The sequence below is a fragment of the Dromiciops gliroides genome, chromosome 1, assembly GCF_019393635.1.
Source record: "Dromiciops gliroides isolate mDroGli1 chromosome 1, mDroGli1.pri, whole genome shotgun sequence".
NCBI lineage: Eukaryota > Metazoa > Chordata > Mammalia > Microbiotheria > Microbiotheriidae > Dromiciops > Dromiciops gliroides.
Window position 1 is genome coordinate 623,291,210 of NC_057861.1, and position 27,288 is coordinate 623,318,497.

Below are 27,288 nucleotides of genomic sequence, written 5' to 3' on the forward strand. Positions count from 1 at the left end.
TTACAAGTTGTGTGATCCTGGGCAAGTCACCTAACCTTTCTGTATTTCATTTTCCTTATTTAAAAAATGAGAGGAGTTGGACCCTGTGACCTCCAAGATCCCTTCTGGCTCTAAATCCAAGACTGAAGTTTCTCCTCCTGGATCCTACTACATTCATCAGGTTCCTGGGACCTCAGGGACTGGAATTAACTGCTTTTCAGCCCTGATCCCTTCTTTGTGTTATACTCTCTTTCTTTAATCCTGTTTTGGCTCTCCCTGCCCACCTGACTCCCTACTACCTTAGCAGAGATTCTGATTTCGTTTTAATTCGTTTCAGCAGCATTAAGTGTCTACTGAATAACAAAACACAGCAATTAATCTGATACCCTGAATGCCAGGGTCCTTCTGCTCCCTCTCTAGCTCCATCAACTTTTAATTTTTTTCCCTCCTTTCTTAACTCTTCCTTCTCTGATTCCTCTCTTTCACTCCCTATCCTGATCTTCCTTCAAAAGCTCTGGCACAAATACAAGGTCTTAGAGGGCAGGGACCATTGTCATCTCTGTATTTGTATTCCCAGTACCTACTGCAGTCAGTACCTTGAATCTAGTAGGCATTTAATAAATACTTGTTGAGAAACTTTCTTGACTCCTCTCTGCCTGTTGGATAAAATACAACCCCTGACGTTGGTATTTAACACACTCCACAACTGAGTTTCAGCCTTCTTTGGAACTCTTTTTCATTATATCATACTTTCCCCCAGGGTAAGCTGGGTGGTACAGTGAATACAGTGAGTACCAGGCCTGGAGTCAGGAAGACCTGAATTCAGATCTGACCTCCTACACTTACTAGTTGTGGGACTCTGGGCAAATTACTTAACATCTGTTTGCCTCAGTTTCCTCATCTATAGAATGGGGATAATAATAGCACCTACCTCTCAGGGTTGTTGTGAGGACTAAATGAGAAAATAATAATTTCTTTTTTTTTCATTTTGGTGAGGCAATTGGGGTTAAGTGACTTGCCCAGGGTCACACAGCTAGTACATGTTAAGTGTCTGAAGCCGGATTTGAACTCAGGTCCTCCTGAATCCAGGGCCAGTGCTCTATCCACTGTGCCACCTAGCTTCTCCTAGAAAATAATCATTGTAAAGCACTTAGCATAGTGCCTGGCAAGTAATAAGCACTATATAAATGTTAACTATTATTTTTTCAAAGCCTAGTTTTTTTCCCAATTAACAAAAATCTATTTTCTTTCCCTCCTTTCTCTTCTTTCTCCGCTGGGGAAAACAAACCAAAAAAACCCCACAACACTACAAAGCCCTTGTTTGAAATAGTCAAGCAAAACAAATTCCTGAATTGGTTGTGTCCAAAAAATATATTTCTTATTCTGTACCCCAAGTCCATCACCCTCTTCAGGAGGGAGGGTAGCATGCTTCATCATCAGTCCTCTGAAATCATGGTCACTATTGATCAGGGTTCTTAAGTTTTTCAAAATCATTTGTTGTTACAGTGTTATCCCATGAATTGTTCTCCTGGGTTTGCTCCTTTCTCTCAATTCATAGATGTCTTCCCAGATTTCTCTGAAACCGTCCCTTTCATCATTTCTTTTTAACACAGTCATATATATGACCATTATGCACAAACACGTATGTATATACCCACCATAATTCACTGAGCTATTTATTTAATTAATAATGTATTTTATTTTTTTCCGATTACATGTAAAGATAGTTCTCAACTTTTGTTTATACAAGCTTTCCAATTTCAGATTTTTCTCCCTCCCTCCCCTCCCTCCCCTCCCTCCCCCCTCCCCTAGACAGCAGGTAATCTGATATAGGTTTTATATTTATATATATATATATATATATATATATATACATACATACATAATAACATTAATCCTATTTCTGCATTAGTTATGTTATAAGAGAAAGATCAGAGCAATGATGAAAAACCTAAAAATAGAAAAAACAACAGCACCAAAAACAAAAGAAATAGTATGGTTCATTCAGCATCTATACTCCACAGTTCTTTTTTTTTTCTTGGATTTGGAGATCCTCTTCTATCATGAGTTCCCTGGAACTCTTCTGTACCATTGCATTGGTGAGAAGAATATAGTCCATCACAGTAGATCAACACTCAATGTTGATGATACTGTGTACAATTTTCTTCTGGTTCTGCTCATCATCAGCCCATGCAAGACCCTCCAGGTTTCTCTGAACTCCTCCTGCTCATCCTTTCTTACAGCACAATAGTATTCCATTGTATTCATATACCACAACTTGTCCAGCCATTCCCCAATCGATGGGCATCCCCTCAACTTCCAATTCCTTGCCACCACGTAAAGAGCAGCTATAAATATTTTTGTACATGTGGGTCCCTTTCCCCTTTCCATGATTTCTTTGGGAAAAAGACCCAAAAGTGGTATTGCTGGGTCAAAGGGTATGGACAGCTTTATCACCCTTTGGGCATAATTCCAAATTGCTCTCCAGAATGGTTGGATCTGAGCTATTTATTAAGAGGAAGGCAAACCTTTAATTTCCTTTTCTTTGCCACCACAAAAAGAACTGTTGTGTTTTTACACATACAGGACCTTTCCCCCTTTTACTGCTCTCTTTGGGGTATAGGCCTAAGAGTGGTACCACTGGGTGAAAAGAGTATTCACAGTTTAGTAACTTTGAGGGCATAATTCCAAATCACTGTGGTTATTTCCCCTAAGGCCAACATTTCCCAACATTTGTCACTTTCTTTTTTTGTCAGCTTTGCCAATCTGATGGGTGTGAGTTGGGAGCCCAGAGTTTTTGTAGTTGATGTTTCTCTGATTATTTGTGTATTCCATACTTTTCAGCCACACTGGACTACTAGCTATTCCTCAAATTTGATATGCTGCTTTCATCTCCATGCATTGTTGCTCCTGGGATGCAAACCTCATCTCTGCCTATCAAAATCTTTCTTTTCCTTCCAGGTTCAACTTATACTATTTCCTCAGGGAAGGCTTCCCAAACCCTTGAGGTGAAATCTTTCCCTTAATTCAATAAGTTAACTAAATATTTATTTAGCATTTACCATATATAAAGCAGATAGCTAGGTGTGAAAATGTCTAGAGTCCTGGGCCTGGAGTTAGAAAGACATCTTCCTGAGTTAAAGTCCAACCTCAGACACTTGCTAGCTATGTGACCCTGGTCAAGTCACTTAATCCTGTTTGCCTCAGTTTCTTCATCTGTAAAATGAGCTGGAGAAGGAAATGGCAAACCCTCCAGTAATCTTTGCCAAAAATTTCCAAATGGGGTGGTGAAGAATTGGATGTGACTGAAATGACTGAACAACAAACAGAAGGCACTGTACTAGGCCCTGAGAAGACAAAGACAAATGCCTGCCCACTAGGAGCTTACATTCCATTGGGAGGGCAGGATAAAGCATGTACTTATATAAGTAAATACAGACTAATTTGAGACAAGAGAGAACTGCAGAAATCAGAGAAGGCTTCATTTAGAAAAAGATACTTGAGCTGGGCCTTGAAGGGAAAGGCAGTATGGTATACTGGAAAAGAAGCTGGACTAAGGACTCAGGAGTGACCTGGGGTCATCATATTCTGCCTCAACACTTACTAGCTGTCTGACCACAGGAAAGTTGTTTAACCTTACTAAGTTGTTTCTTTGACTGTTAAAGGAGCCTTGCAATTTCCTGAAGGCAACCTCGACAGTGTTCCTCTTCCTGCTTATTTCAGGGCCCAAGGCATTGTCCACGTGGGTCTTTAAGATAATAATAGTAATAATCTATAGGTTGTCCATCTTATTTCTTTTCTTTTTTCTTTTGGCCAGTCAATGAGGGTTAAGTGACTTGCCCAGGGTCACACAGCTAGTAAGTGTCAAGTGTCTGAGGCCCGTTTTGAACTCAGGTCTTCCTGAATCCAGGGCCCTTGTTTTATCCACTGTGCCACCTAGCTGCCCCTGTTCATCTTATTTCAAGTTAGAACCTGGATAACAGTCACTTTTATCCACTTGATCTTTCCTGTGTGAATGGTTAAGTCATACCCTTTTGAAGAGTTGTAGATTTCTTCCAGGAGACTCTTCAGTTTTATGGAGCTTCCTACAATCAGCATTATGTCATCTGCAAACAGAAGCATCCGAGTGAAATACACAGGGATTCCCTCTTCAACCTGGACAGCTTGGATTTCCTTCATGACAGGAGGGAATCTCTCTGTCTCTGTCTCTGTCTCTGTCTCTGTCTTTGTCTTCCTCCCTCCCTCTCTCAAACCTGGACTCTCTTATTTGGGAGATAAGGCTCCCAAATAACACACTCTTCAGCTCATTAAGTTCCTCACCCCTGAGACAATTTATTTATGGCTCAAGTCTAGGAAGTCCCTTCCAAAAGGAGGGCAAGTAGAAGAGGTTTTATATATATATATATGTATATATATGTGTGTGTATATGTATATGTATAAATATAATCAAGAATGGGACAGGTACTTTATTCCTGTATAGAAGTGCTAAACATGGACGAATCACACTGTACATTAACAAAATTAACAGGATTCAACAATTTAACTTGTAATTATGCTTATAATAGGTTGGGAAGCCAATATTCAAGCCTCATTATTTGTCTTATGGTCCTTAACCTTGTTCTTCATCCTCACTGCAACTTCCATTCCCTCTCCACCCCTCATTTCTTTCATAAACTATCATCCCTGAACTAGTAAAACTCTTCTCCCTCCCCTCTATTAGCCTCTTGGTAAATCAATACAACTCTACACTTGCCACCTTGTCCTATCGATGAGTAAGCCTAACCAAGTACCAAGCCCAGGCTATGCAAACAATCTGCCTCGTTTGCTCCTATTCACCCACTATTGAACAAAGCTGAAGAAAATCACATTACTGATTGGGGCCACTACACATGTGTGTGATGTCATCTCATCTGAGACCTCATTGCAAATTGGGAGCTTCCCAAATTGATTCTCTGTCCCATTTTCCAAACCTTTTCATCTTTCCTCAAGCCTCCCAGGGCATTCCCTCCTTCTACACCCTACCACTGAAGATCTCACCTCTTTACAGAAAAAAAGTGAAGTCATTTTACTGAGAGTTTTCCCCTTTCATCCTTTTCTCACATCATTAAGACATCTTTCCCCACTATATCTTTCTTCACTGTGGTTACAGATAAATAGGTGGCAGCTCTTACCCAAGTCAACTTCTCTATGTACACCCTTGATCCCATCCACTCCCTTCTTACCCAGCTTATTGTCCCCACTATCATCACCACTCTCTTATTTTCAGTTTCTATCCATTGGTTCATTCACTGCTATTTGCAAACATGCCCATATCATTCTCATTCTTTAAAAAATCCTCACTCCATCTGACCATCCTTGATAGCTATTGTCTTATATCTCTCCTCTCCTTTGTGGCTAAACTATTCAAGAAAGCCATCTACACTAGGTTCTTCCACTTCTTTTCCTCTAGGTCTCTACTTTTCTTTTCTTTCTTTCTTTCTTTCTTTCTTTCTTTCTTTCTTTCTTTCTTTCTTTCTTTCTTGCAGGACAATGGGATTAAGTGACTTGTCCAGGGTCACACAACTAGTAAGTGTCAAGTGTCTGAGGTCGGATTTGAACTCAGGTCCTCCTGAATCCAGGGCTGGTGCTTTATCCACTGTGCCACCTAGCTGCCCTCCTAGGTCTCTGCTAAACCTTCTGCAATCTGGCTTCTGACTCCATTATTCAAGTAAAGTTGCCTTTTTTTTCTTAGTTTCCAAATCTAATGGTCTTTTCTCAATTCTAATCCTTCTTGGTCTCTCTGCAGCATTTGACATTGCTGTTCACCTCCTTCTAGATCCTCGATCCTCACTTGGTTTTGGTGACACTACTTACGCTTGGCACATTCCTAAAGACCTACTCTATGGTGAGTTAGCCGCAGGCCAAAGACCTATTGGACGCCCCCAGCTTCGCTACAGAGATGTATGCAAACGAGACTTGAGGGCTCTGGGAATAGACATCGGCAGCTGGGAAGAGATGGCCAAGGACCAAGCCCGATGGAGTTCAGTACTCAGGAGCAGCTTGCATGCCGCTGAGATGGGCCTTCAAGCTCGGGAGGAAGAAAAACGAATGAGACGCAGGAACCGACAGGCAACAGAGAGCGCAGTCTTCTGATGTCGTTGTGGCAGGAGCTGCGGCTCCCGTATTGGACTGCACAGCCACACTGTGGCCTGTGGCTCTTCAAGGTGCTGATGCATGGTCGTCTGAGACTGGTGGAAGCCTACTACTCACGATTGGTTTTACATCAGTCAGACTATCCTTCTCAATATTCCTTTCTGGTTATTCAGCCATGTCATGCCCACTAATGGTGGCTAAACCCCCAACACTCTTTCCTGAGCTCTCTTCTCTGTCTACGTGTAGTATCTATAGTATCTCACTTTGTGACCTCACTGGCTCCCATGGATTCAGTTATCATCTCTATGTGCATTATCCCCAGAAATATATATCCAGCCCTGATTTCTGTCTTGAGCTCTAATTCTTCAACACTAGTTGCCTTTTGGACATCCAGAAGTGGATATTACATAGGATTTTGTCTTTTAACTTGATGTTAAAGTTGAACTCTGCTCCTGGGGTGGAAGTGTCAGGGTTTTTGTGCCGCTGTTTTCAGAGCTAGTCCTTGGGGGGGTCTGTAAGTTTTCAGTTCTTCCAATGTGATATGATCTAAGGAGAGGTTTATTTACTACTCTCCTGGCTTGTGCTCTGGTCCCGTGAGCAAACACAAGCACTATTTTTAACACTGGAACTGTGACCAAGGTCCTCACTCCCCTGTAGCCATAAGGTCTGGTGTGCTGGTGCTCCTCTTTGCCCTACAATTGCGACCCAGGATTGTGACCCGAATCCACATATGGGCAAAGCAACAGAGTGCTGCAGGCAGTGCCAGAAAAAGGATTCCTGTAATCTCCTTCTGACTAGTTGTCCAACCCCGTTACCATCTGCGGCCTAAGAGCTCCAGAAGCCGCTGCTGCCAACTGCTGCTGTTTTGTTGAGGCACTGCCCTGCACTGGACTGTGCTCCGCTCTCATCCTACAGAGCTTTCCTGTAGACCTTTTAGGTTCTCTTGGGCTGGAAAAATTGTTTCACCCTGTCTTTTTTTTTTTTTTCTGCAACTGCAGAATTGTTTTAAAGCATTATTTTAAATTTGTTTGGAGGGGAATTTGGGAGAACTCAGATGAATCCATGCCTTTTCTACACCATCTTAAGATCATTGGCGGTAGGTTTTGAAACTCAATTTGTGCATCATCATTATTTCCCACAAGCCCTCACCCATTTTAAAATTCCCTATTACTGTTAAGAGTACCACCATCCTCCTATTCACCAAGGCCTGAAACTTTAGTGTCATCCTCAAATCCTCATTGCTACATTAATTAATTAATTGGATTATCCAATCCATTGCCACATGTTATTTCTTCTCCCTTCACTATATCTCTTATATGTCCCCTTCTCTACATTCATATGGTTATAACCCTACTTCAGGCCCTCATCACTTCTCACCTAGACCACTCAGGGTCTATTATGTTAAATTAAAATACCAAGTTCTTTCAACAACAGGTCACAACATGATCAGAAGCAACCCTAAAACTTCCACTCTTTGGAAGCTTAAAGCAGCCAGAGCATATCAATATATGCTCTGTACAACTCACTAGGAAGGGCAAATCTGAGCATGTTCCATGCCCCTTTTATACAGACAGGGAGAGAGACAGAGACAGAGAGACAGAGACAGAGAAAGAGAGAGAGACACACACACACACACACACACACACACACACACACATACACAGAGGTGTCAACTATTGTTATTATAAGGATTCTGAGAGACAGAGATGAATAGCAGTGAATTCCAGGCTTGGGGGATGATGGCTTATGAAAAGGCACAGAAGCAAAAGATGCTTGAGTTTGGGAGCAGCTAATAATCTATTTAGGCTGAAATATAAAGTGGGTGAAAAGGAGTAATGTGAGATAAGGCTTGAAAGGCAAGTCAGAGGCGAGTTGTAAAGGCCCTTAAATGGCAGGCTAAAGCATTTGTATTTTATCCTAGAGTCATAGGATGATCTTGAAAGTTTTGGATTTTTTTTTTTGTTTGTTTGTTTGTTTGGTTGGGTTTTTTTTGTTCTTTTAGTGAGGCAATTGGGGTTAAGGACTTGCCCAGGGTCACACAGCTAGTAAGTGTTAAGTGTCTGAGGCCGGATTTGAACTCAGGTACTCCTGACTCCAGGGCCGGTGCTCTATCCACTGAGCCACCTAGCTGCCCCCAGTTTTGGATTTTTTAAAAAGGGAAGTGACATAGATCTGTGCCCTTGGAGGATTAGGTTGTCAGCTGTGTGGAGGATGGATTGGAGAGGGGAGAGATTGGATTTTAAGGAGACCAATTAGGAGGCTATTATAGCAGCCAGTGAAAAGGTGATGACAACCTAAACTAGGCGGTGGCCTTATAAATGATGTCACATGGAGAAGGATGGGAAGAAGAATCACTGATCATTCAAAGCTAAGAAACAAGTTGGAAGCACTTCCCAGTAGGGAGGGAAGCTGGGTGATGTAGAGCCACAGGTTTTATCAGGTGGGAAAGGCTTCCCTAGGGAAGGGCTAGAGGAAAAATAGGGAAGTTGTGGTAGCTGGTGACTTCTTCAAATCTGGCCTCAGACACTTGACATTTACTGTGTGACCCTGGGCAAGTCACTTAACTCTCATTGCTCCACAAAACAAAACAAAACAAAACAAAAGTTACAGTAAAGGAGCAGCTAGGTGGCACAGTGGATAGAGCACAGGCCCTGGAGTCAGGAGGACCTGAGTTCAAAATCTGGCCTCAGACACTTGACACTTACTAACCGTGTGACCCTGGGCAAGTCACTTAACCCCATTGCCTCACCTCCCCCTGAAAAAAAAAGTTACAATAAAAAAAATAGTGATTGTTAGTTAACATTTAATGTGAAAAAGATCAGGGGTTTTAGTGGACCTCAAGCTTAATATGAATTAATAGTAGACTGGCATCCAGGAAGGCTTTTGTGATCTTAGGTTGCATTAAAAAAAGGCATAGTGTTCTGACCTGGTCAAAACATGTCTGAAATATTGTTTTCAGTTTTGGGTGCCATTTTTTAGGAAGGATTTTGCTCAGTTAGGGAATACCCAGAGGAAGGCAACCAGTAAGTGAAATCAGTGACCTACTTAGAGGTAATTTAATCCATAAGAATGGATCAGAACAAGGTGAAATGTATAGAAAACAAAAGGGGCCAGGATGGAAACTTGGGGAACATTCAAGTATAGGGGAAAGAAAACAGTTGATGAACCAGTGAAAAAGACTGAAATGACAGATGGATAGGAGAAAAGCAAGGATAAAGAAATGTCATAGAAGGCAAAGGAGGAGAAAGTATCCAGGAGAGGGTGGGGTGTTCTCTTGAGACAGCAGCTACAGAGAGATCCAGGAGGATGAGAACTTACTGAATGTCACTGAATTGAGGTGGTTAAGAGATCACTGGCTACAGTGGAGGGAGGAGTCTCCATGGAGCAGTGCCATCCAAAGCCTGAATGTAAGAGATTGAGAAGTGAACGACAGCTCTTTTCTAGAGTGGCTTTGCAGTGAAAACCAGATTTCAGCACTGGAGTAGAGCAATGGATGAAGAGCAATGATGTTGAGAGAAATTGTCATGAATGGGACAAGGGGGAAAGGGTTTCCAGGGTGTATTGAAGTAGATTTTTTTTTTAAGTGAGGCAATTGGGGTTAAGTGACTTGCCCAGGGGCACACAGCTAGTAAGTGTCAAGTGTCTGAGGCCGGATTTGAACTCATGTCCTCCTGACTCCAGGGCTGGTGCTCTATCCACTGCGCCACCTAGCTGCCCCTATTAAGGTAGATTTAACAGTGTAGAGTTGAACCAGTCAAGCATAAGGTCAAAACTATGAAGAAAGGAAACTGAGGCTAGAGCAGAGTTGGGAACAGGGGTAATAGAGAGCAAGGAGGGATGGAAGAATGAATGAGGAGGCCCAAGAATAGGTTTAAGAGGAGTGAGGCAGATGTAGAGAAGGAATGGTAGGAGCTCATCCTTTGAAATTTCAGAATTTGAGATATGGAAGTAGTACAGTTTTGGTTATTGTGAATCTAACTAGCCTAATCCTTTGCTGTCTGATGGAGAGTGACCATATAGGTTGAGAACCCTTTCTGATCAAAACTTCCTATTGTTGCATTTTTCCTCCTTGTATTTCACTTCTCCTAAACTTATTCTTTGTCTTTACTCTAACACTTGGTTGATATCATTATCAACTTTCTCCAAATCAACATATGTGTTGTTGAATGATGCTGAAGGAAGCCTCACAACAATATTAAAAACCTCTTTACTCTTCAACTTTCCTACATTATTGTTCTCTGCTTTCTTCCAGCAGAGGACCTCACCTTATACTTTGCAGAGAAAATAGGTACCATCAGTCATGAGCTTTCTCCATTCTCCCCTTTTTTTCTTTTAAAAAAAAATTTCATTTTTTTGCAAGGCAATGGGGTGTTAAGTGACTTGCCCAGGGTCACACAGCTAGTAAGTGTCAAGTATCTGAGGCCAAATTTGAACTCAGGTCTCCTGACTCCAGGGCCAGTGCTCTATCCACTGTGCCACCTATCTGCCCCATTCTCCCTTTAATATAACTCAGGAAACTTTCACATCATACCTATTCCAATCTCTTCCATTCTCATTCCTTTGTTCCACTCTCTAATGAAGAGGTGGCCCTTCCTACCAAAGCTAACCCCTCTCTACCCATGCTCTTTATCCCATCTGTGGTAGGAACAATATCCTAAGACTCTACCCCACAAAGGATAGACTGGTTTTTCCTAAAGGGTATGAAATTGTCCTTGAGACTTAATTGCCCCATGAGACCAAAGCTGGAATCGTTGTCCTAAGTACAAAAGCCAGAGCAGGAACTGAGAATAGGGTTGATAGACTATGAGGACAAGAAGGGACAGATGAATGGATAGGAGTCTGTATAAGGGACTCAGTGGGGTCCAACCATTCTGGAGAGCAATTTGGAACTATGCCCAAAGGGCTATAAAACTGTGCATACCCTTTGATCCAGTAATGCTATTGCTAGGTTTATATTGTAACGATTGAATAAACGCCACCTGCTGGATACTTACTGTAGAGGAGTTCTGCCCATGAAGGGAAGGTCTTTGAGGGCAAGACCAGGAGTCAGGAAGTGACGCGGGCTAGTGGGAGGAGGAAGGAAGAGACTGGCGCTCAGTCTTGCTCTTTTTCCTGAGGACGCTGGCGGAGAAGGGAGCTAGAAATGTGCTCTCCCTTTAATAGATAGAGATCTAGGCCTTTCTCTCTCTTTACCAAATTCTTATTCTCCTTAATAAATGCTTAAAAGTCTACTCTTGCTAAAGCTTATAATTTATTGGCGACCACTCATAGATATTTTAGACAGTTTAGCTAGAATTTTAGCCCTTAACAATATCCCAAAGACATCCAAAAAAAGAGAAAACAACCATTTGTACAAAAATATAGCAGCAGCTCTTTTTGTGGTGGCTAAGAATTAGAAATCAAAGGGATGCCCATCAATTGGGAATGGCTAAACAAGCTGTGGTAATGATTGTAAGAGAATATTATTAATAATGCTATTAGAGTGGATAGAGCACCGGCCCTGGAGGCAGGAGTACCTGAGTTCAAATCCGGCCTCAGACACTTAACACTTACTAGCTGTGTGACCCTGGGCAAGTCACTTAACCCCAATTGCCCCACTAAAAAAAAAAAAAAATTAAAAAAACCAATGCTATTAGAAATGACAAGCAGGATAATTTCAGAAAAAACCTGGAAAGATTTACATGAACTGATATGTAGTGAAGTGAAAAACCAGGAGAACGTTGTACACAGTAACAGCAATATTGTTCAATGAAGAACTGTGAATGACAGCTATTCTCAGCAATACGATGATCTAAGACAATCCCACAGGATTAATGATGAAGCATACTATCCACCTTCAAGAAAGAACTGATATTGATTGAACACAGACTAAAACATGCTATTTTTCACTTTCTTTTTTTCTTTTATTCAAGTCTTCTTATGCAAAATGATTAATATGGACATTGTACATGTATAACCTGTATCTGGTTGTTCACCTCTTCGGAGAGGGCAGAAGGAAGGGAGGGATAGAATTTGGAACTCAAAACTTTAAATAAAAATGTTTATTATTTTTTTAAAGTCTTAGGGCAGTTTTTAAACTTTACAAGCTCACCCAGGATCACTGACTAGTATGATGTAGCATGATGATTAAACACTAATAGCTTAAAATGGTATTCGGACTTTTGGGACACCCTGTATATGTAAAAACATTTTACAAAATTTAAAGGATTATTTAAATCTTAGTTACTATTATTATTAAAAATTAGCATCAAAATATTAATTTTTTTTTAAAAGGACTCAGTGGCTCCTCCCTCAGCTTCTGACAGTGGGACTAGCAGGTCCTATTCTGTTAGGGAAAGTATACCTTCTATATATAGCAGGCTAGGCAGCACAGTGGATTGAGTGCTGAACCTGGAGTCAGAACACCTGAGTTAAAATCTGGCCTCAGACATTTACTAGCTGTGTAACCCTGGGCAAGTCACTTTAACCTCTGTTTGCCTCAGTTTCCTCAAATGTAAATTGGAAAGAATGGCAGCACCTACCTCCAAGGGTTGTTGGGAGGATCAAATGAGCTAAACTTTGTGAGTAAACTTCCTTTTTTTTTTTTTTTTTTTTGTGAGGCAATTGGGGTTAAGTGACTTGCCCAGGGTCACACAGCTAGTAAGTGTTAAGTGTCTGAGGCCGGATTTGAACACAGGTCCTCCTGAATCCAGGGTCGGTGCTCTACGCACTGCGTCACCTAGCCGCCCCTAAACTTCCTTTTATTAATTGTATCCCATTTCCTTCCAGTTCCAAAACAGGAGCTCCAGACCAACCTAATTCAAGACCAACCTACAATGCTACCTATCCCCTCCCAAATCCTTGAGGAGCATACACATCTCTTTAATGATCTTTCCCTCTCAGTAGGCTTCATTTTTTCCATACGTGACGACTCCTTTCTTGCTGCCTACAGACACACCCAGGTCTAACCTGTCAACAGTAATCGCAACTTCATAAAACCTACGTGAAAACTAGCTTCATATCACAAGAGATATGAACATGCATTGTGGAGCCCAAAGAGTTCGAAATGCATACAGAAGTTTGCATTGCTTATGACAAAAAACCCTTCACTTGACATACCATCATCTCAAGGCATCAGCCTATACTTCTCTTCCTTCACAACTCAAATCCTAGAAAACACCATCTATACTTAAAATTTCTACTTCCTCTACTCCTACTCACTTCTCAACTCATTCTAGTCCCCCAACCCCAACTGAAACTGTTTCCTTCCAGGTAATCAACAATTTCTTAATATGGTGGCCTTTTCTTAGGTAACCTATGGGAAGCAATTTCTGGTTCAGAAAATAGTTGTCCCCCTCCCCCCAAATTTCAGGGATGCTTTACAAGCCAGAAAGTACAGGAAATGCTGTGTGGAGGTGACATGAGGTCATATAATGTAAATGGAGTACCTAGGATCATTCTAAAATGATGTCATATGGGTTTGTTTAAAAAGATAGTCACTTTGCTTTATGAAAAAAGAATGGCACCTGAACATAGGCCTTCCAGAGACTAACCAGAAGGACATTGAATAACCCAGGAAGGCAGTGAGTGGCAGCTATTACAGGAACAACTGAATAGGGGAGGCTAATAAATTGGGCTGAACTAAAAGACAACTTCACTCTTTACTTTGAGGCTTTGGGGGGCGGGTAATGGAAGAAATCCATTAGTGGTCTTTGGGGTGTCTAGAGAAAATCTAGCACAGAAGCACTAGGTGGAGAGAGCTGTGATTTCAGACTTTGTCCAGAAGCTGGCCCTGCTGCCCCAGAAGTCTAATCCTGTTTGTAACGATTGGAATGACGCCACCTGCTGGAGACACTGTAGAGAGTTCCGCCCATGAAGCGAAGGTCTTTGAGGGCAAGACCAGGAGTCTTTTCTTGGGCATCAGGAAGTGATGTTGGCAGTGAGAGGAAGAAGGAAGGGGACTAGCGCTCTGTCTTGTTCCTTCTTTCCTGAGGACGCTGGTGGAGAGGGGAGCTAGAAATGCGCTCTCCCTTTAATAGATAGGAATCTAGGCCTTTCTCCTCCTCTCTTTACCAAATTCTTATCTCCTTAATAAATGCTTAAAAGTCTAACTCTTGCTAAAGCTTATAACTTATGGCGACCACTCATTGGATATTTTAGACAGGACACTAAAGGCTAGAATTTTAACCGTTAACACTGTACTTGTTCATTTTGGATCTGTTTTGGAGGCAATCAGGTTAAATGACTTGCCCAGGGTCACATGACTAGTAAGTGTCTGAGGCCAGATTTGAACTCAGGTACTCCTGACTTCAGGGCTGGTATTCTATCCACTGTGCCACCCAGCTGACCAATTTTAGTTCTTTAATAAGTGAACTCTTAGACAGAATTTGGGAGATACTGGCAGATAGAAGGGTGTGATACAATCCATGGGGTCATGAAGAGTTAGATTCAACTGAACCACAACAAATAAGTGAACTCTAATCTTCAGATGAATGCTATTATTTTAGGGTCACTCAAAATTGAGACATTAGAATCTAAATGCATATTGCTTACCACCTCAGGAAAGGAGGAGGGTAGGGAGGGATAGAATTTGGAACTCAAAACTTTATATATAATTCTTTTTTTTTGGTGGGGCAATGAGGATTAAGTGACTTGCCCAGGGTCACACAGCTAGTAAGTGCCAAGTGTCTAAGGCCATATTTGAACTCAGGTCCTCCTGAATCCAGGGCCGGTGCTTTATCCATTGCGTCACCTAGCTGCCCCTTCAAAACTTTAAAAATGTTTATTTAAAAAGTTGGGGGGGCAGCTAGGTGGCACAGTGGATAAAACACCGGCCCTGGATTCAGGAGGACCTGAGTTCAAATATGGCCTCAGACACTTGGCACTTACTAGCTGTGTGACCCTGGGCAAGTCACTTAACCCCCATAGCCCCGCAAAAAAAAAAAAAAAAAAAGGTTGGGGTTTTTTTTTTTGTTTGTTTTGTGTTTTTTTAGTGAGGCAATTGGGGTTAAGTGACTTGCCCAGGGTCACACAGCTAGTGTTAAGTGTCTGAGGCCGGATTTGAACTCAGGTACTCCTGACTCCAGGGTCGGTGTTCTATCCACTGTGCCACCAAGCTGCCCCTAAAAAGTTTTAAGAATCTAAATGGGACACTGAGCAATGAGAGCTTTATGAATTTGAATTATTTGCATACCTAGATAGATAACCTGGGAAAGCATTAGGAAGACTTGGGGCTGATAGAAACGGACATTTCATATATGTACTGAGTGAGGTTGTATAGTTTAACCTCTGAGAGCTATCTGGTGGCTTAATCAAATATAACAACCCATCAATATGGTTATGGCCTTCTTGCATGTCAAGGACCACCACCTGCTGGCTAATAGAGATATAGCACCCTGAGAAGCCACCTCCAATTGTGCCCCTTAGGGTATTAATAATTGATGAAAACACTAATGCTGCATGTTTTAAAGTGAAGCAAAGTGTTTCTCTTAATATTCAATCCTTCTTGCCTTCTCTGCAGCACTTAACACTGTTAACTATTACTTCCACCTTTATACTTTTTCTTTCCTGGATTTCTATGATACTTCTGTCTCATTTCTCCTAAAATAAGAATAGCTAGCATTTATATAGCATTTTAAGGCTTGCAAAACACTTTATGTATGTGTTCATTTGAGACACACAGCCCTAGAAGGTGGTTGCTCTTATTGCCCTTATTTTATAGATGAGGAAACTGAGATAGACAGAGGTTAAATGACTTGTCCAGAGTCACACAACTAGTAAGCATTTGAGGCAGGTTTCAAACACAGATCTTCCTGACTCCAGCTCCATCACTCTAGTCACTATGATACCTAGCTGTGTTCTACCTGTCTGACCATTCCTTCTTAGTCTCCTTTGCTTGGTCATCATCTATGCCCTACCCTCTATAATTGTCCCCTAAGATTTTGTCCTGACCCCATCTTTTTTTAACCTTATCTCGTTGAGATCTCATCAATGCCCCTGGTTTCATTGATCAGATGACTTCTAGATTCATTATACATCATCCCTAATTTCTTTACCAAGTTGTAGTCCCCCGTCATTAACTCATTTTTGTGCATCTCTAATTAGACGTCCCATTGGCATCTCAACATTCCACATTTCCCTTCCCCCATCTTCTCCCCACAAAAAACAACAACTCATTATCTCTGCTCCTAAATCCAGCAGCCCTCATTCAAACTTCCCTGTTTCTGTTGAGGATCCCACAATCCTTTACACTTTTTTCACAGGCTTGTCCTCCATGTCTGCAATACACTGTCTCTTAGAGGTCCTATCTTCAAGGCTCAGATTATCAGTCACTTTCTATGGGAATCTTTTGTTGATGTTCCTGCTTATTAATTTCACTCCCTCTTCCTCAAATAATAACATATATTTAGCCCAACTTTTGCTGTACCCAGAGAGGCCATGACCAATCAGGGAGACCCCCCTGAATTCCTTACCAGCCCTCATTCTGATGGCCTTACTTGGGGATTACCTACATACTTCTCTGTTTATGTGACCATACCCGTGTCCCCCTCCTCAGTACAGTGTCCTCCAGGACATTTTGGTCTTAATACCGCAGGGATTTTGCACATTGGAGTTGCTTGATACTTTTTGGATTGGAGTGGATTATATTTTGGAGAGGGTAGCGATGAGATTGAAAAGATGAGAGGACAAAGGGAGGTAGCAGAAGGAAAGGGTTTTGTTTTTTTACCTCTGAAGAGTGACTTAAGGACAGAGATGAAGGGGGCAAACAGGAGGTAGGGTGTTTATCAGTCCCACAGTAAGAAGAGAATAAGTTAATGAGGGCTCCCATCCTACAGAGGCCTATGATGATCAAATGACCCTGTCCTTCTTGCTGGTCCATCTCCCAGCTCCATGCCTTGTCTTTTTTTTGGGGGGGGGCAGGGCAGTGAGGGTTAAGTGACTTGCCCAGGGTCACACAGCTAGTAAGTGTCAAGTGTCTGAGGCTGGATTTGAACTCAGGTACTCCTGAATCCAGGGCCAGTGCTTTATCCACTTAGTTGCCCCTTCCATGCCTTGTCAACGGCTGTCCTCATTCCAGCAATGCTCTCCCTCCTTACTTCCTAGTCCTCTTGCATGCCCTGGTTTCCTTCAAGACAGCTCAAATATCACTTTCTGCAAGAAGACTTCCCTGGTTTACCTGCTATTCCCTGCCACATGCCTTCCCTTTGAGATTTCTTTCTATATAATAATAATAGCATTTACCATGTCCCGGGCACTGTGCTAAACACTTTACAATTTTTATATCACTTGAACTTCACAACCACCCTGGGAAGTAGGTACTATTGTAATCCCCCATTTTCCAGATGAGAAAACTGAGGCAAACAGAGGTTTAGTAACTCACCCAATGTCAAACAGCTAGTAAATGTCTGAGGCCGGATTTGAACTGGGGTCTTCCTTATTCCAGGTCCAGTTTTCTTTTTTTGCTGAGGCAATTGGGGTTAAGTGACTTGCCCAGGGTCACACAGCTAGTAAGTGTTAAGTGTCTGAGGCCGGATTTGAACTCAGGTCCTCCTGAATCCAGGGCTGGTGCTCTATCCACTGCGCCACCTAGCTGCCCCCAGGCCCAGTTTTCTAATCAGTACACCACCTAGCTGCCCCCATATACCCATATTGTATGTCTGTGGTTATTTGCAAGTTATTTCCCATTGGAATGTGAGCTCTTTGGGAGAAAGGATCTTGTTTCTTTTTTTTTTTTTGTCCTCCCCCTCCACCCCACCCACCTTTAGCACAGTGCCTGGCATATAAAAATCATATAACAACATAAATGCTTGTTGAGGGGGCAGCTAGGTATCGAACTGGATAAAGCACTGGCCCTGGATTCAGGAGGACCTGAGTTCAAATCCTACCTCAGACACTTGACACTGGCTGTGTGACCCTGGGCAAGTCACTTAACCCTCATTGCCCCCCATCCCCCCAAAATTTTTATTGATTGAACACTGAAATTTGCAGTGAAAAACACCTTCCATGACTTATTATTGCAATGTTTGGGGAAGGGGTGGGGAGGGGGTTGTAAGCCAAATGTGGAGGGGATGGAGGAACCTGTCTAGCATCTGAGGCAATCAATACATGGTGATTCCCTCCCCAAGGCCAGACTGAACTCATACTTGTTGCCACCCCTGTGGTTTCATCCCCAAACACAGGGGAATGAGGTACACACAGAAGATATTCGTATATTGAACAAGGACTCTACTCCCAATCTCTGAGCTCCCTGAAGGCACTCCAGGACCTCTGGCTCCTCATTTCTGATGGATACCAGTTTCTCTGGGGACTTTCTTCTCAAATTTTCTTAGAACTCTTTGCCTAGATAATTCCTTTGTCCCCAATTATTCTATCTGGTATTCTGCTAATCTCTGCACCCTTTATTGTTCCTCCTAGTAGAATATACACTCCTTGAAGGCAGGATCTCCAGGTTGTTTTTAGTTTGTTTGTTTGGTGTTTTCATTTTGTTTGTTTTGTTTTGGGGTTTTTTTTTTTGCTTTTACATTATTTTTTTATTCCTCAGTGAGGTTGGTATTGTATAAATAGTAGCATCTCCATTTTGCAGATGAAGAAACAGAGGCTAAGAGAATTTAAGTTATTTGTCCAGGGTCACTCAACTAAAGTATTACCCCCCCCCAAATCATATCATCTGCACTTAATGGCAGCGCCTGGCAGATAGTACATCAAGTAAGTATTTGTTGAACGGAATATTTTTTTTTCTTTTTGAGGCATTTGGGGTTAAGTGACTTGCCCAGGGTCACACAGCTAGTTAAGTGTCAAGTGTCTGAGGCGGGATTTTAACTCAGGTACTCCTGACTTCAGGGCCAGTGCTCTATCCACTGCTCCACCTAGCTGCCCCTAAAGTTACAAGTGTAAGGGATTTAGTCTCACATGGCATGGGGAGAGTATTAAATCTATGCTAGCTTAAGTCTTTTTTTGGAGCGGGGCAATGAGGTTTAAGTGACTTGGTCAGGGTCACACAACTAGTGAGTATCAAGTGTCTAAGGTTGGATTTGAACTCAGGTCCTGCTGAATCCAGGGCTGATGCTTTATCTACTGCACCACCTAGCTTCCCCGGAACTGAATCTTCATCCCCATTCTTGGGTCACAGATTTCTTTGTTTTCTTTATTATCCAAAAACACTTTCCATTCCTGTGCGGATACATGCCCTCATCTCTTATCTGAACAATAAACAGAGGCCATTCCCTACCCAGGCTGACTCTCATACCCCAACTCTCCACTATAGCACCAGACTCCAAAGTCCTTTCATGGACAGGATTTTTTTAAAATTAGCAAACAAAAACTATGAACTAGCCTCTATATTTATATTAGAGTGAAGACCAATCCTAGGGCCAAGGGTAATAGGAAGAGGCTTGCAGGGTGAATTAGGACACTTGTACTCTAGTGCCAGTTCTACCACAGACTCATTGTATGATCCGGAATAAGTCATTTCCCATGCAACCACTCATTAGATATTTTAGACAGACTAGCTAGAATTTTAGCCCTTAATATCCCTTTCTTTGTGTTTCTCTCCCTCCTTTTCTCTCTCACTTTCCCTCTTTCTTGCTGTCTTTTTTCTTCTCTCTTCTCTTCTCTCCCTCTCTCACTTTTCCCTTGTCTCCTCCCTTTCTTTGTTCTCTCTCTCTCTCTCTCTCTCTCTCTCTCCTCTCCTCTCTCTCTCTCTCTCCTCTTTCTGTCTCTCTGTTCTATCCCATTTGTTTGTATTTCTCTCCTCTCCATTCTCCAATTCATTGTCCTAGACCAAAGCTTCTTAAACTGTGGGTCTCGACCCCATATGGGGTCATGTAACTGAATGTGGGGGTCGAGAAAATTTAGCAGTAAATGTTTGATTTATATATCTATTTCATATGCCTTATACCCAGGGTCATGTAAAAATTTCTCTGGCGAAAAGGCGTCTTGAGTGGAAAAATTTAAGAAGCCCTTTCCTAGACATTTCATCTAAGCCACATCTGAGCAAGAATCACCTCCACAAGACAGGCTCCCAGTCTTTTTGTTTGCAACCTCCAATGAAAGGGCACTATTCCCTCCAAGGTAGCTCATCTCATTTTTTGATAGCTCTAATTGTTAGAAAGGTTTTTCTTAGGTCAAACCTAAATCTGCCTCGGTAATTTCCACCCTTTACTTCAAATTCTTCCTTTGGGGCCCAGTGGAACAAATCTAATTCATCTTCCAAGTGAGAGTTCTCAAAATATTTGAAGAGGAGCAGCTAGGTGGTGTAGTGGATAAAGCACCAGCCCTGGATTCAGGAGGACCTGAGTTCAAATCCGGCCTCAGACATTTGACACTTAGTAGCTGCGTGACCCTGGGCAAGTCACTTAACCTCATTGCCCCACAAAAAAAAAATGAAGAAAGTTACCTAAATCCCTTTCACCTAGACACTACACAGCCTTCTCCAAGCTAAATATCCCCAAAACAGTTTTCATAATAATATCAGATATGTTATTTGCTATTAAAATACTCCTCCTTTTCCAACTATAAATCCATGTGATGATACATTTTCTCAAAATATTTCAACCAACATAATACATTTCAACAGATTGAATGAAGAAGCAGACTGAAGAACCAGCTGTTTTCTACTGAACCATTCATTATAGGGATTTGCAAAAATATGTAAAACAATGCTAGTCCTCTCATTAATTTTTTGTCTTAAAATATGGTTATTTTAAATGATATTTGATAGTTATGATAATAGGCTTATTATTACTTTGAAATGGATATTTCAGGTTCCTTCATTTTTAATTTCTAAATGTCAATAGATATAACCCACATAAACAAAATTCTTTGGGATCATCAATAAGTTTTAAGAGTGTAAAGAGGGGTAGCTAGATGGCGCAGTGGATAGAGCACTAGCCCTGGAGTTGGGAGTATCTGAGTTCGGATCCAGCCTCAGACACTTAATACTTACTAGCTGTGTGACCCTGGGCAAGTCACTTAACCCCAATTGCCTCACAAAAAAAAAAAAAAAGAGTGTAAAGAGATCCTAAGACCAACAACTTTGAGACCTCTCTCTGCCTTAGACTGTTCCTCATATGGTATGACATGCTCCATCTTATTAATGCACTTTCTAAGATGTGGTTCCTGAAACTGAACATAAAACTCTAGGTGTGATTTAAGGCAGAGGACAACAGGATAGTCTTGTTGTCACCTGTTTAGCTGACTAGGTAGTTCAATGGATAGAACACTAAGTTTGGAGTCAGGAAGACCTGATTGAAATAGAGGTTGAGAAGTCCAAGTGATCTTGGACAAGTCACTTATCTCCCGCTTGCCTCAGTTTCCTCAACTGTAAAATGGGGATAGTAAATAGCACCTACCTCCAAGGGTTTTGGGGAGGATCAAATGAGATAGTATTTGTAAAGATTTATTACAGAGCCTGGCACATCGTCGATATTATATAAATGCTAGCTTTATTATAATATTCCTAAACACCAACACATTTCTTCCTTTCTTTCTTTCTTTCTTTCTTTCTTTCTTTCTTTCTTTCTTTCTTTCTTTCTTTGTGGGGCAATGAGAGTTAAGTGACTTGCCCAGGGTCACACAGCTAGTAAATATCAAGTGTCTGAGTCCAATTTTGAACTCAGGTCCTTCTAACTCCAGGGCCAGTGCTCTATCTACTGCACCACCTAGCTGCCCCTACCAATACATTTTTTTTTTTTGGTGAGGCAATTGGGGTTAAGTGACTTGCCTAGGGTCACACAGCTAGTTAAGTGTTAAGTGTCTGAGGCTGGATTTGAACTCAGGTCCTCCTGACTCCAGGGCTGGTGCTCTATCCACTGTGCCACCTAGCTGCCCCTTACCAATACATTTTTAATGCAGTTTAAGATTGTATTACCTTAAAAAAAAATATTCATTGACTGATTGAAAAAAAAAAAAGATTGTATTGCCTTTTTTGCATACTATTTTATACTGCTGACTCATATTGAACGTACAGCCCACTAAAGACCCCCAGATTCACACTGCCCCCATCTTGTACTTGGGAAGTTTAGTTTTTATCTATATTAAAAGAGGTGAGGGGAGACCATTGAAAGTCCTTGACTTGGAATCAAGACCTGTATTCTTAGTTCTCAATCGCACCTCAGAGACCATCTGTAGGGTTATGAGTAAGTCATCTGCCCTCTCTGCACCTCAGTTACCTCATTTGTAAAATGGTGACCCTCACAGGGTTGTTGGGAGGTTGTGAAATCATCTAGCTAAATTGCTTTACAAACGTTAAAAGGTTGTGTAAGTGTCATTTATTATCATTATCCCTTTATCTCAGTCATGGATAATAATGTTAAAGAACACAGGACCAAAGAGAAATCCTTGGAACACTTCACTAGAGACTTCCCAACATCGAACCATGAATGACTAGTCTAAAGGTGTAGACCTTGAGTTACTTATGAATCCAACTAACTCTATTGTCATCCTGCCTTCTCCTTTCCTTTTTTTTGGGGGGGGGGGCAGGGCAATAAGGGTTAAGTGACTTGCCCAGGGTCACACAGCTAGTTAAGTGTCAAGTGTCTAAGGCTGGATTTGAACTCAGGTCCTCCTGAATCCAAGGCCAGTGCTTTATCCACTGCACCACCTAGCTGCCCTTGCCTTCTTTTTTCCATCTGGAAAACGCTTCAAGAATCTTGAAACTTTACAAAAAAGGTTTTTTTGGGGAGAGAGAGGGTGCAGCTAGGTGGTGGAATAGAGTCCAGGAAAACTGAGTTCAAATCCTGCCTCAGACACTAGGTGTGTGACTCAGGGCAAGTTAATAAACCTCTCTCAGCTTCTGTTTTCTCATCTGTAAAATGGGGATGATAATAGCACTACCTTATAGGGTTTGGTAAGAATCAAATGACATTATGTACATACACATATCACTTTGCGACTATACAAATACTAGTTAGCAGAAAGGAGAAAATGTAAGGAAAATGTGAGAAATGAGATAAAAGGTGGGGACAGGGTGGGGGGGGAGTATAGGGAAGGGGAAGAAGAGTAATAATGATAATGTCTGCTGCAGGAAAGATTACAACACTGAATCTTGTTAAGATTATCTGCATGCCAGCAGGAAGGAGTTCAATCCATGAGGGTCTTGGACCCTCTTCACTTTCTGTCTGACTCAAGTCTGGCTTTGCCCTTTCTATTCCTTTCCTCTCATTCTCATAAATCACTTCCAGCAATCTTTTATTTACATAATTTTTGTACAAACCACTCCCATTGTTATATACTCTTGAATTTCTTCCCCATCTTTTAATAATTCCAGACCCAGTATCCAACAATTCTTCTATGTCCAACCCCCTTGGACATATCCCTTCTCTTCCTCTCCTGTGCATAACTTCTTTGACCCCTCCCCTCTCTTTTCCAAGCAAGTAGACTGCTCCAGGGTCAGTACAAAAATATGTCCCTTTATTCAAAATAGGTCAGGTCCTTGGCCCCTTTTTCTTGACCTGTGACCTCTTCATCAGCTTCATGGAGTTTCCTGAAAGGGGCACCATTTCCCAGTAATCCTGTCACATTAAGGGATTGCCCCTTACTTTTGAACTTACTTTCAGCTGCAGCTACATGGTCTTGGGGGAGCTGAGTAGAGGGTCCACAGTTCTGTATTTCCTGTTGCTTTTGGACCTTAATCATCCTGAGATCCAACAACAATGCTGATGGTTTGACTGCTTCCTAGTTGATCTCCACCCTCCCCACGCCCCATCTCTTTTCCACTCACAAGTGGGGAAGCAGGTGTCCAAGGTTTCTTCCCCCTGTTGACTTCTGATTCCATTCTAGGCAATCGGTGGAAGGAAATGGGTGATAGGGGCCAGTGAGGAAACCTGGGTTTGTCTGGAATGGGCAGATTTCAGAGGATGTGTGGCAGTTTGCCCACAGGAGCTGAAGTGGGTTTGCCAGTCTGGGTCAAAGCGCTGAGATGAGGGATCGTAGGGAGCTCTGACTGGAGGCACTGAGGGGCCGGTAGCCCAGAGCCGGACCCTCAGGTGTGGGGTCTCCAGTAGTACTGGGGACTGCTACCCCACGGGGCCGGCGATACCAGACGACCCAGCTTCTCCCAGCTCCCCTGACAGGCCCCAGCACCAGTAGTCGCCCCATCAGCCCCTTCCCTGGTGCCAGCATACAGCTCCTGAGAGGGAGGGAGGAGATCAACAGGGTCCTGCCTCCTCTCCCGATCTCTAAATCTCCATCCTCTCCCTTCCCAAGACCCGGGTGTTCTGTATTATTCCCCTCCCGCAAAGCCCCTGCTCTCCCGGGACCCAGGAGTTCAGCTCCCAAACCTAAGGACGCAAGTATCCTGCAGCCTAGCCCTCAGCCCTCCTCAGGGTTTTCCCTTGGATTCTTATCTTGCCCCTCCCTTCCCATCGGGGCTGGCCTGGGTCTCTCCTGGGTCTAGAGGGTCCAGTCACACACCGTTTCCGAAGCAGGCGGTAGAAGTAGAAGAGGATGAGGAGCAATACTGACACCACCGTCACCGCGTAGAAGACCCCAGCTGCAGCGGGATGGAAGAGCGATCGTGAGAATGAGTAAGGGCTTAAAGAGATACCAAGGGGCAGTGATCAGCCCCACCGCAGCTGTTAGCCTCCGGAAGCTTAATCAGACTCCCTCCCAATTCCCATGGTACACAGACATCTCATTCCCCAGTCCCTGGCCTCTCACCCCCTATTCCAGAGTCTGGATCCCCAGGCCCAGTGCTGCAGTTAGTTCCATCCATGGGGACTGGCAAGGTCTGGGCCAAGCTTCGAGGGGATCCCATGTCCTCAAGAGGATCCAAAATCCCTGAGGAGAGAAGACCCAGTCTTGGGGTGGAATTCTGGGCAAGATTGTGGTACGTAATCCGGGCTGGGGGTTAGGATGTATGGGGAGGGGGTGATTACTAGATAGGAAGGATGTGCCCCCTCACCTCGGTAGGTGAGGGCGAAACCCTGGGCATGGCCTCGGGGGTCGCTGTGGAAGGTAAGCAGGAGGGCAGTAGTAGGAAGGCGCAGGGGCCCAGGGGGTGGTGGCCTTGTCCCATCGAAATCCCGCAGTAGCTGGCCGGAGCCAGCTTCCCGAAGCTCCAGCCGGTCTCTGGAGTCAGCCAGCTCAAAGAGGCGGAAGGTGAGCTCCAGGGCGGATCCTGGCGGGTCCAGAACCCAACTGCAGTTGCGGTCCGGGCCATACTCGTCTGGGAAATCCGGGGAGTAGACGACACCCTGGGGGGCAGTCCAGTTCCCCTGGCAGGAGCCCACGGACACTGGAGGCGGGGGAAGGAGGCACACACAGTCATCACACGGATTATGCCCATCTCCCTGAGCCGCTGCGCAGTCTCACCCAGGGGAGAGAATCCAGGTCATTTCTGTCTGCGGAGATGCCCCAGGAGGATCCCACCTGGCTATAACATCCTTTGAATGCCCTCCCTCTCCCCCCCGCCCCCATCCTCCTCCGCCCCTCCTAGATTCACTCTCTGCTCCTCCTCCTCCGAGATTGTCCCTCGGTCTGTCTGGTCCCTCCTCAAGCCCCGCCCCATTTCCAAGCCCCGCCCCTCAGGCTCCTCCCCCCGTCTTAAAGTCCCCACTCCGTCTCCCCCTTCCTCCCCACCCCCACCCCGTCCCCTCAGGAACGATTCTTTATCAGCTTTCAGGTCACTATCACCTTCGTAGATGCCCAGCCTCCCGTCTCCACCGCACAGCTGTCCTGGGTGGCCAAAGCAGATCTGGTCACAATCTGTGGCCGGGGCTGAGCGTCCCCGGGCCAGGTCCCGCTCGGAGCCGCAGAAACAAGCGTAGCCGGCCTCCACCCCAGCTAGCTGCGGAAGAGAGGTCGGTCACCTCCAGGGCTCTTCCCAGGCCTCCTCCTCCTCCTTCTCCTCCCAATTTCTGGGCTAGGGCTGGAGGATGGGGAGGAAGGGAGGGGAGCGAAGCAGGCCAGGTCAGCTTTACCTGGTATCCCTTCAAGCGACAGAAGCGCAGGCAGACCTGGACTGTGAGTTTGGTGGAGGTGCCACTGGGGCCACTCAAAGCTGGGGGAGCCCCGGAATCCACAAAACAGCCTAAGTAGCCCGGCACTGGGGAAGGGAGGCGAAGGACAATGGAAAGAGAGTCAATCCTACCGCCCCGCCCCAATCCAAATACCAAGTAGCGTCGCCCCTGCTCCGTACCCACGTGTCCCCCCAACTCGGGACCTTTTTGTCCCGCCCCGCCCACAAGGATACGGGGGCTCGCCCATCTCCCCGGGCCAAGGCTCACTGTGGCACGTGGGGATGTCGCAGTAGCGCCAGTAGATCCCCTCCTCTGTCTCCGCGACGTAGCACCAGGGCTGTACGTCTCCGTCGGGATTCCTAAAGGGGGTGGGAACCTGTCAGCGCTCATCTCTTCCCCGAGTCTTCCCCTTCTCGGCGCCCCCCCCACCCCACCCCGTCCTGGCAAAGTTCCCCATCCCCAGAGTGCTTCACAGGAGCAGAAAGTGTCCCGCTCCCCCCGACCCCGGCCGCCCCTGCCCCTCTCCGGCCCCAGTCTGCTCGCACCGGCAGAAGTTGTGCGCGCCCAGTCCCCAGCGGCCCTGGGGATCCTTGCTGCTGCTGTAGCTATGCTGTTGCGTCTGGTCCCAGAAAAGGCAGGGCCGACCACTGCCTCGGGGCCCCGTCCGGTTCTGGCGGCCTCGGTAGTCCGCCCCATTCACCTGGTAGCACTCCGAAGGCGCTGATTGCAAGGCCAGGGTTAGGGGTGTCCTGGGCTGGCGGCTCTTTTCTAAGGAGCCTTCCTCCCTCCTCATCCCTCCCCGCCAGGGATCAGAGCCACGCCCCCACCTCCAGGTCAGCAGGCAGGCAAGCAGACAGACCAGACAGACGGACAGAAGCAGGAAAATGGACCTGGGATGTGGGGAGGGGCAGGAAGGGAGAGGCGGGGGACTGGACACCTGAGTTCTAGGAGGGATGCCTACAGGGACAGGGGACCCAGATACCTTGGGTCCTGGAATTGTAAGGGTTTGGACGACTATCCTGGATGCCTGAGTTCTCAGACTAGAGGAAGCAGGGGACTGGACACCTAGATATTGGGAAGGGACTGCACGATGAGATTACAGGTAAGGAGACCGGAGATGTGAATCCCAGGAAGGGAGGGGGCTGGGGAACAAAATGCCTAGCTGCTCTGAGAAGTTAGAGAGGCAGTGGGGGCCGGACTCGTGTGTCCCACCTGGGTGGGGTTTGGGGATTGGATAACT

General features: G+C 44.3%; 1 protein-coding gene across 1 annotated transcript; it reads right to left on the reverse strand.

Moving 5' to 3' along the window:
* Positions 1-21,884: 21,884 nt before the first annotated feature.
* KREMEN2 (kringle containing transmembrane protein 2) lies at positions 21,885-26,897 on the reverse strand. Its single transcript, XM_043979782.1, has 8 exons — positions 26,594-26,897; positions 26,316-26,407; positions 26,010-26,134; positions 25,723-25,876; positions 24,992-25,324; positions 24,748-24,867; positions 24,502-24,580; positions 21,885-24,217 (listed from the first exon to the last, which is right to left on the reverse strand). The coding sequence occupies exons 1-8, from the start codon at positions 26,839-26,841 to the stop codon at positions 23,995-23,997; spliced, it is 1,374 nt and encodes a 457-aa protein (XP_043835717.1). The 5' UTR covers positions 26,842-26,897; the 3' UTR covers positions 21,885-23,994.
* Positions 26,898-27,288: the final 391 nt, after the last annotated feature.

What these genes read in the sequence shown, in the direction of transcription:
- KREMEN2 (XM_043979782.1), bottom strand. Translation starts at nt 26,841, where the DNA reads ATGAGGAGGGAGGAAGGCTCCTTAGAAAAGAGCCGCCAGCCCAGGACA. An exon ending in CGACATCCCCACGTGCCACA is followed by an intron (nt 26,135 to 26,315) that starts GTGAGCCTTGGC and finishes TCCCTTCCCCAG; the next exon opens with TGCCGGGCTACTTAGGCTGT. An exon ending in GTCGCTTGAAGGGATACCAG is followed by an intron (nt 25,877 to 26,009) that starts GTAAAGCTGACC and finishes TCTCTTCCGCAG; the next exon opens with CTAGCTGGGGTGGAGGCCGG.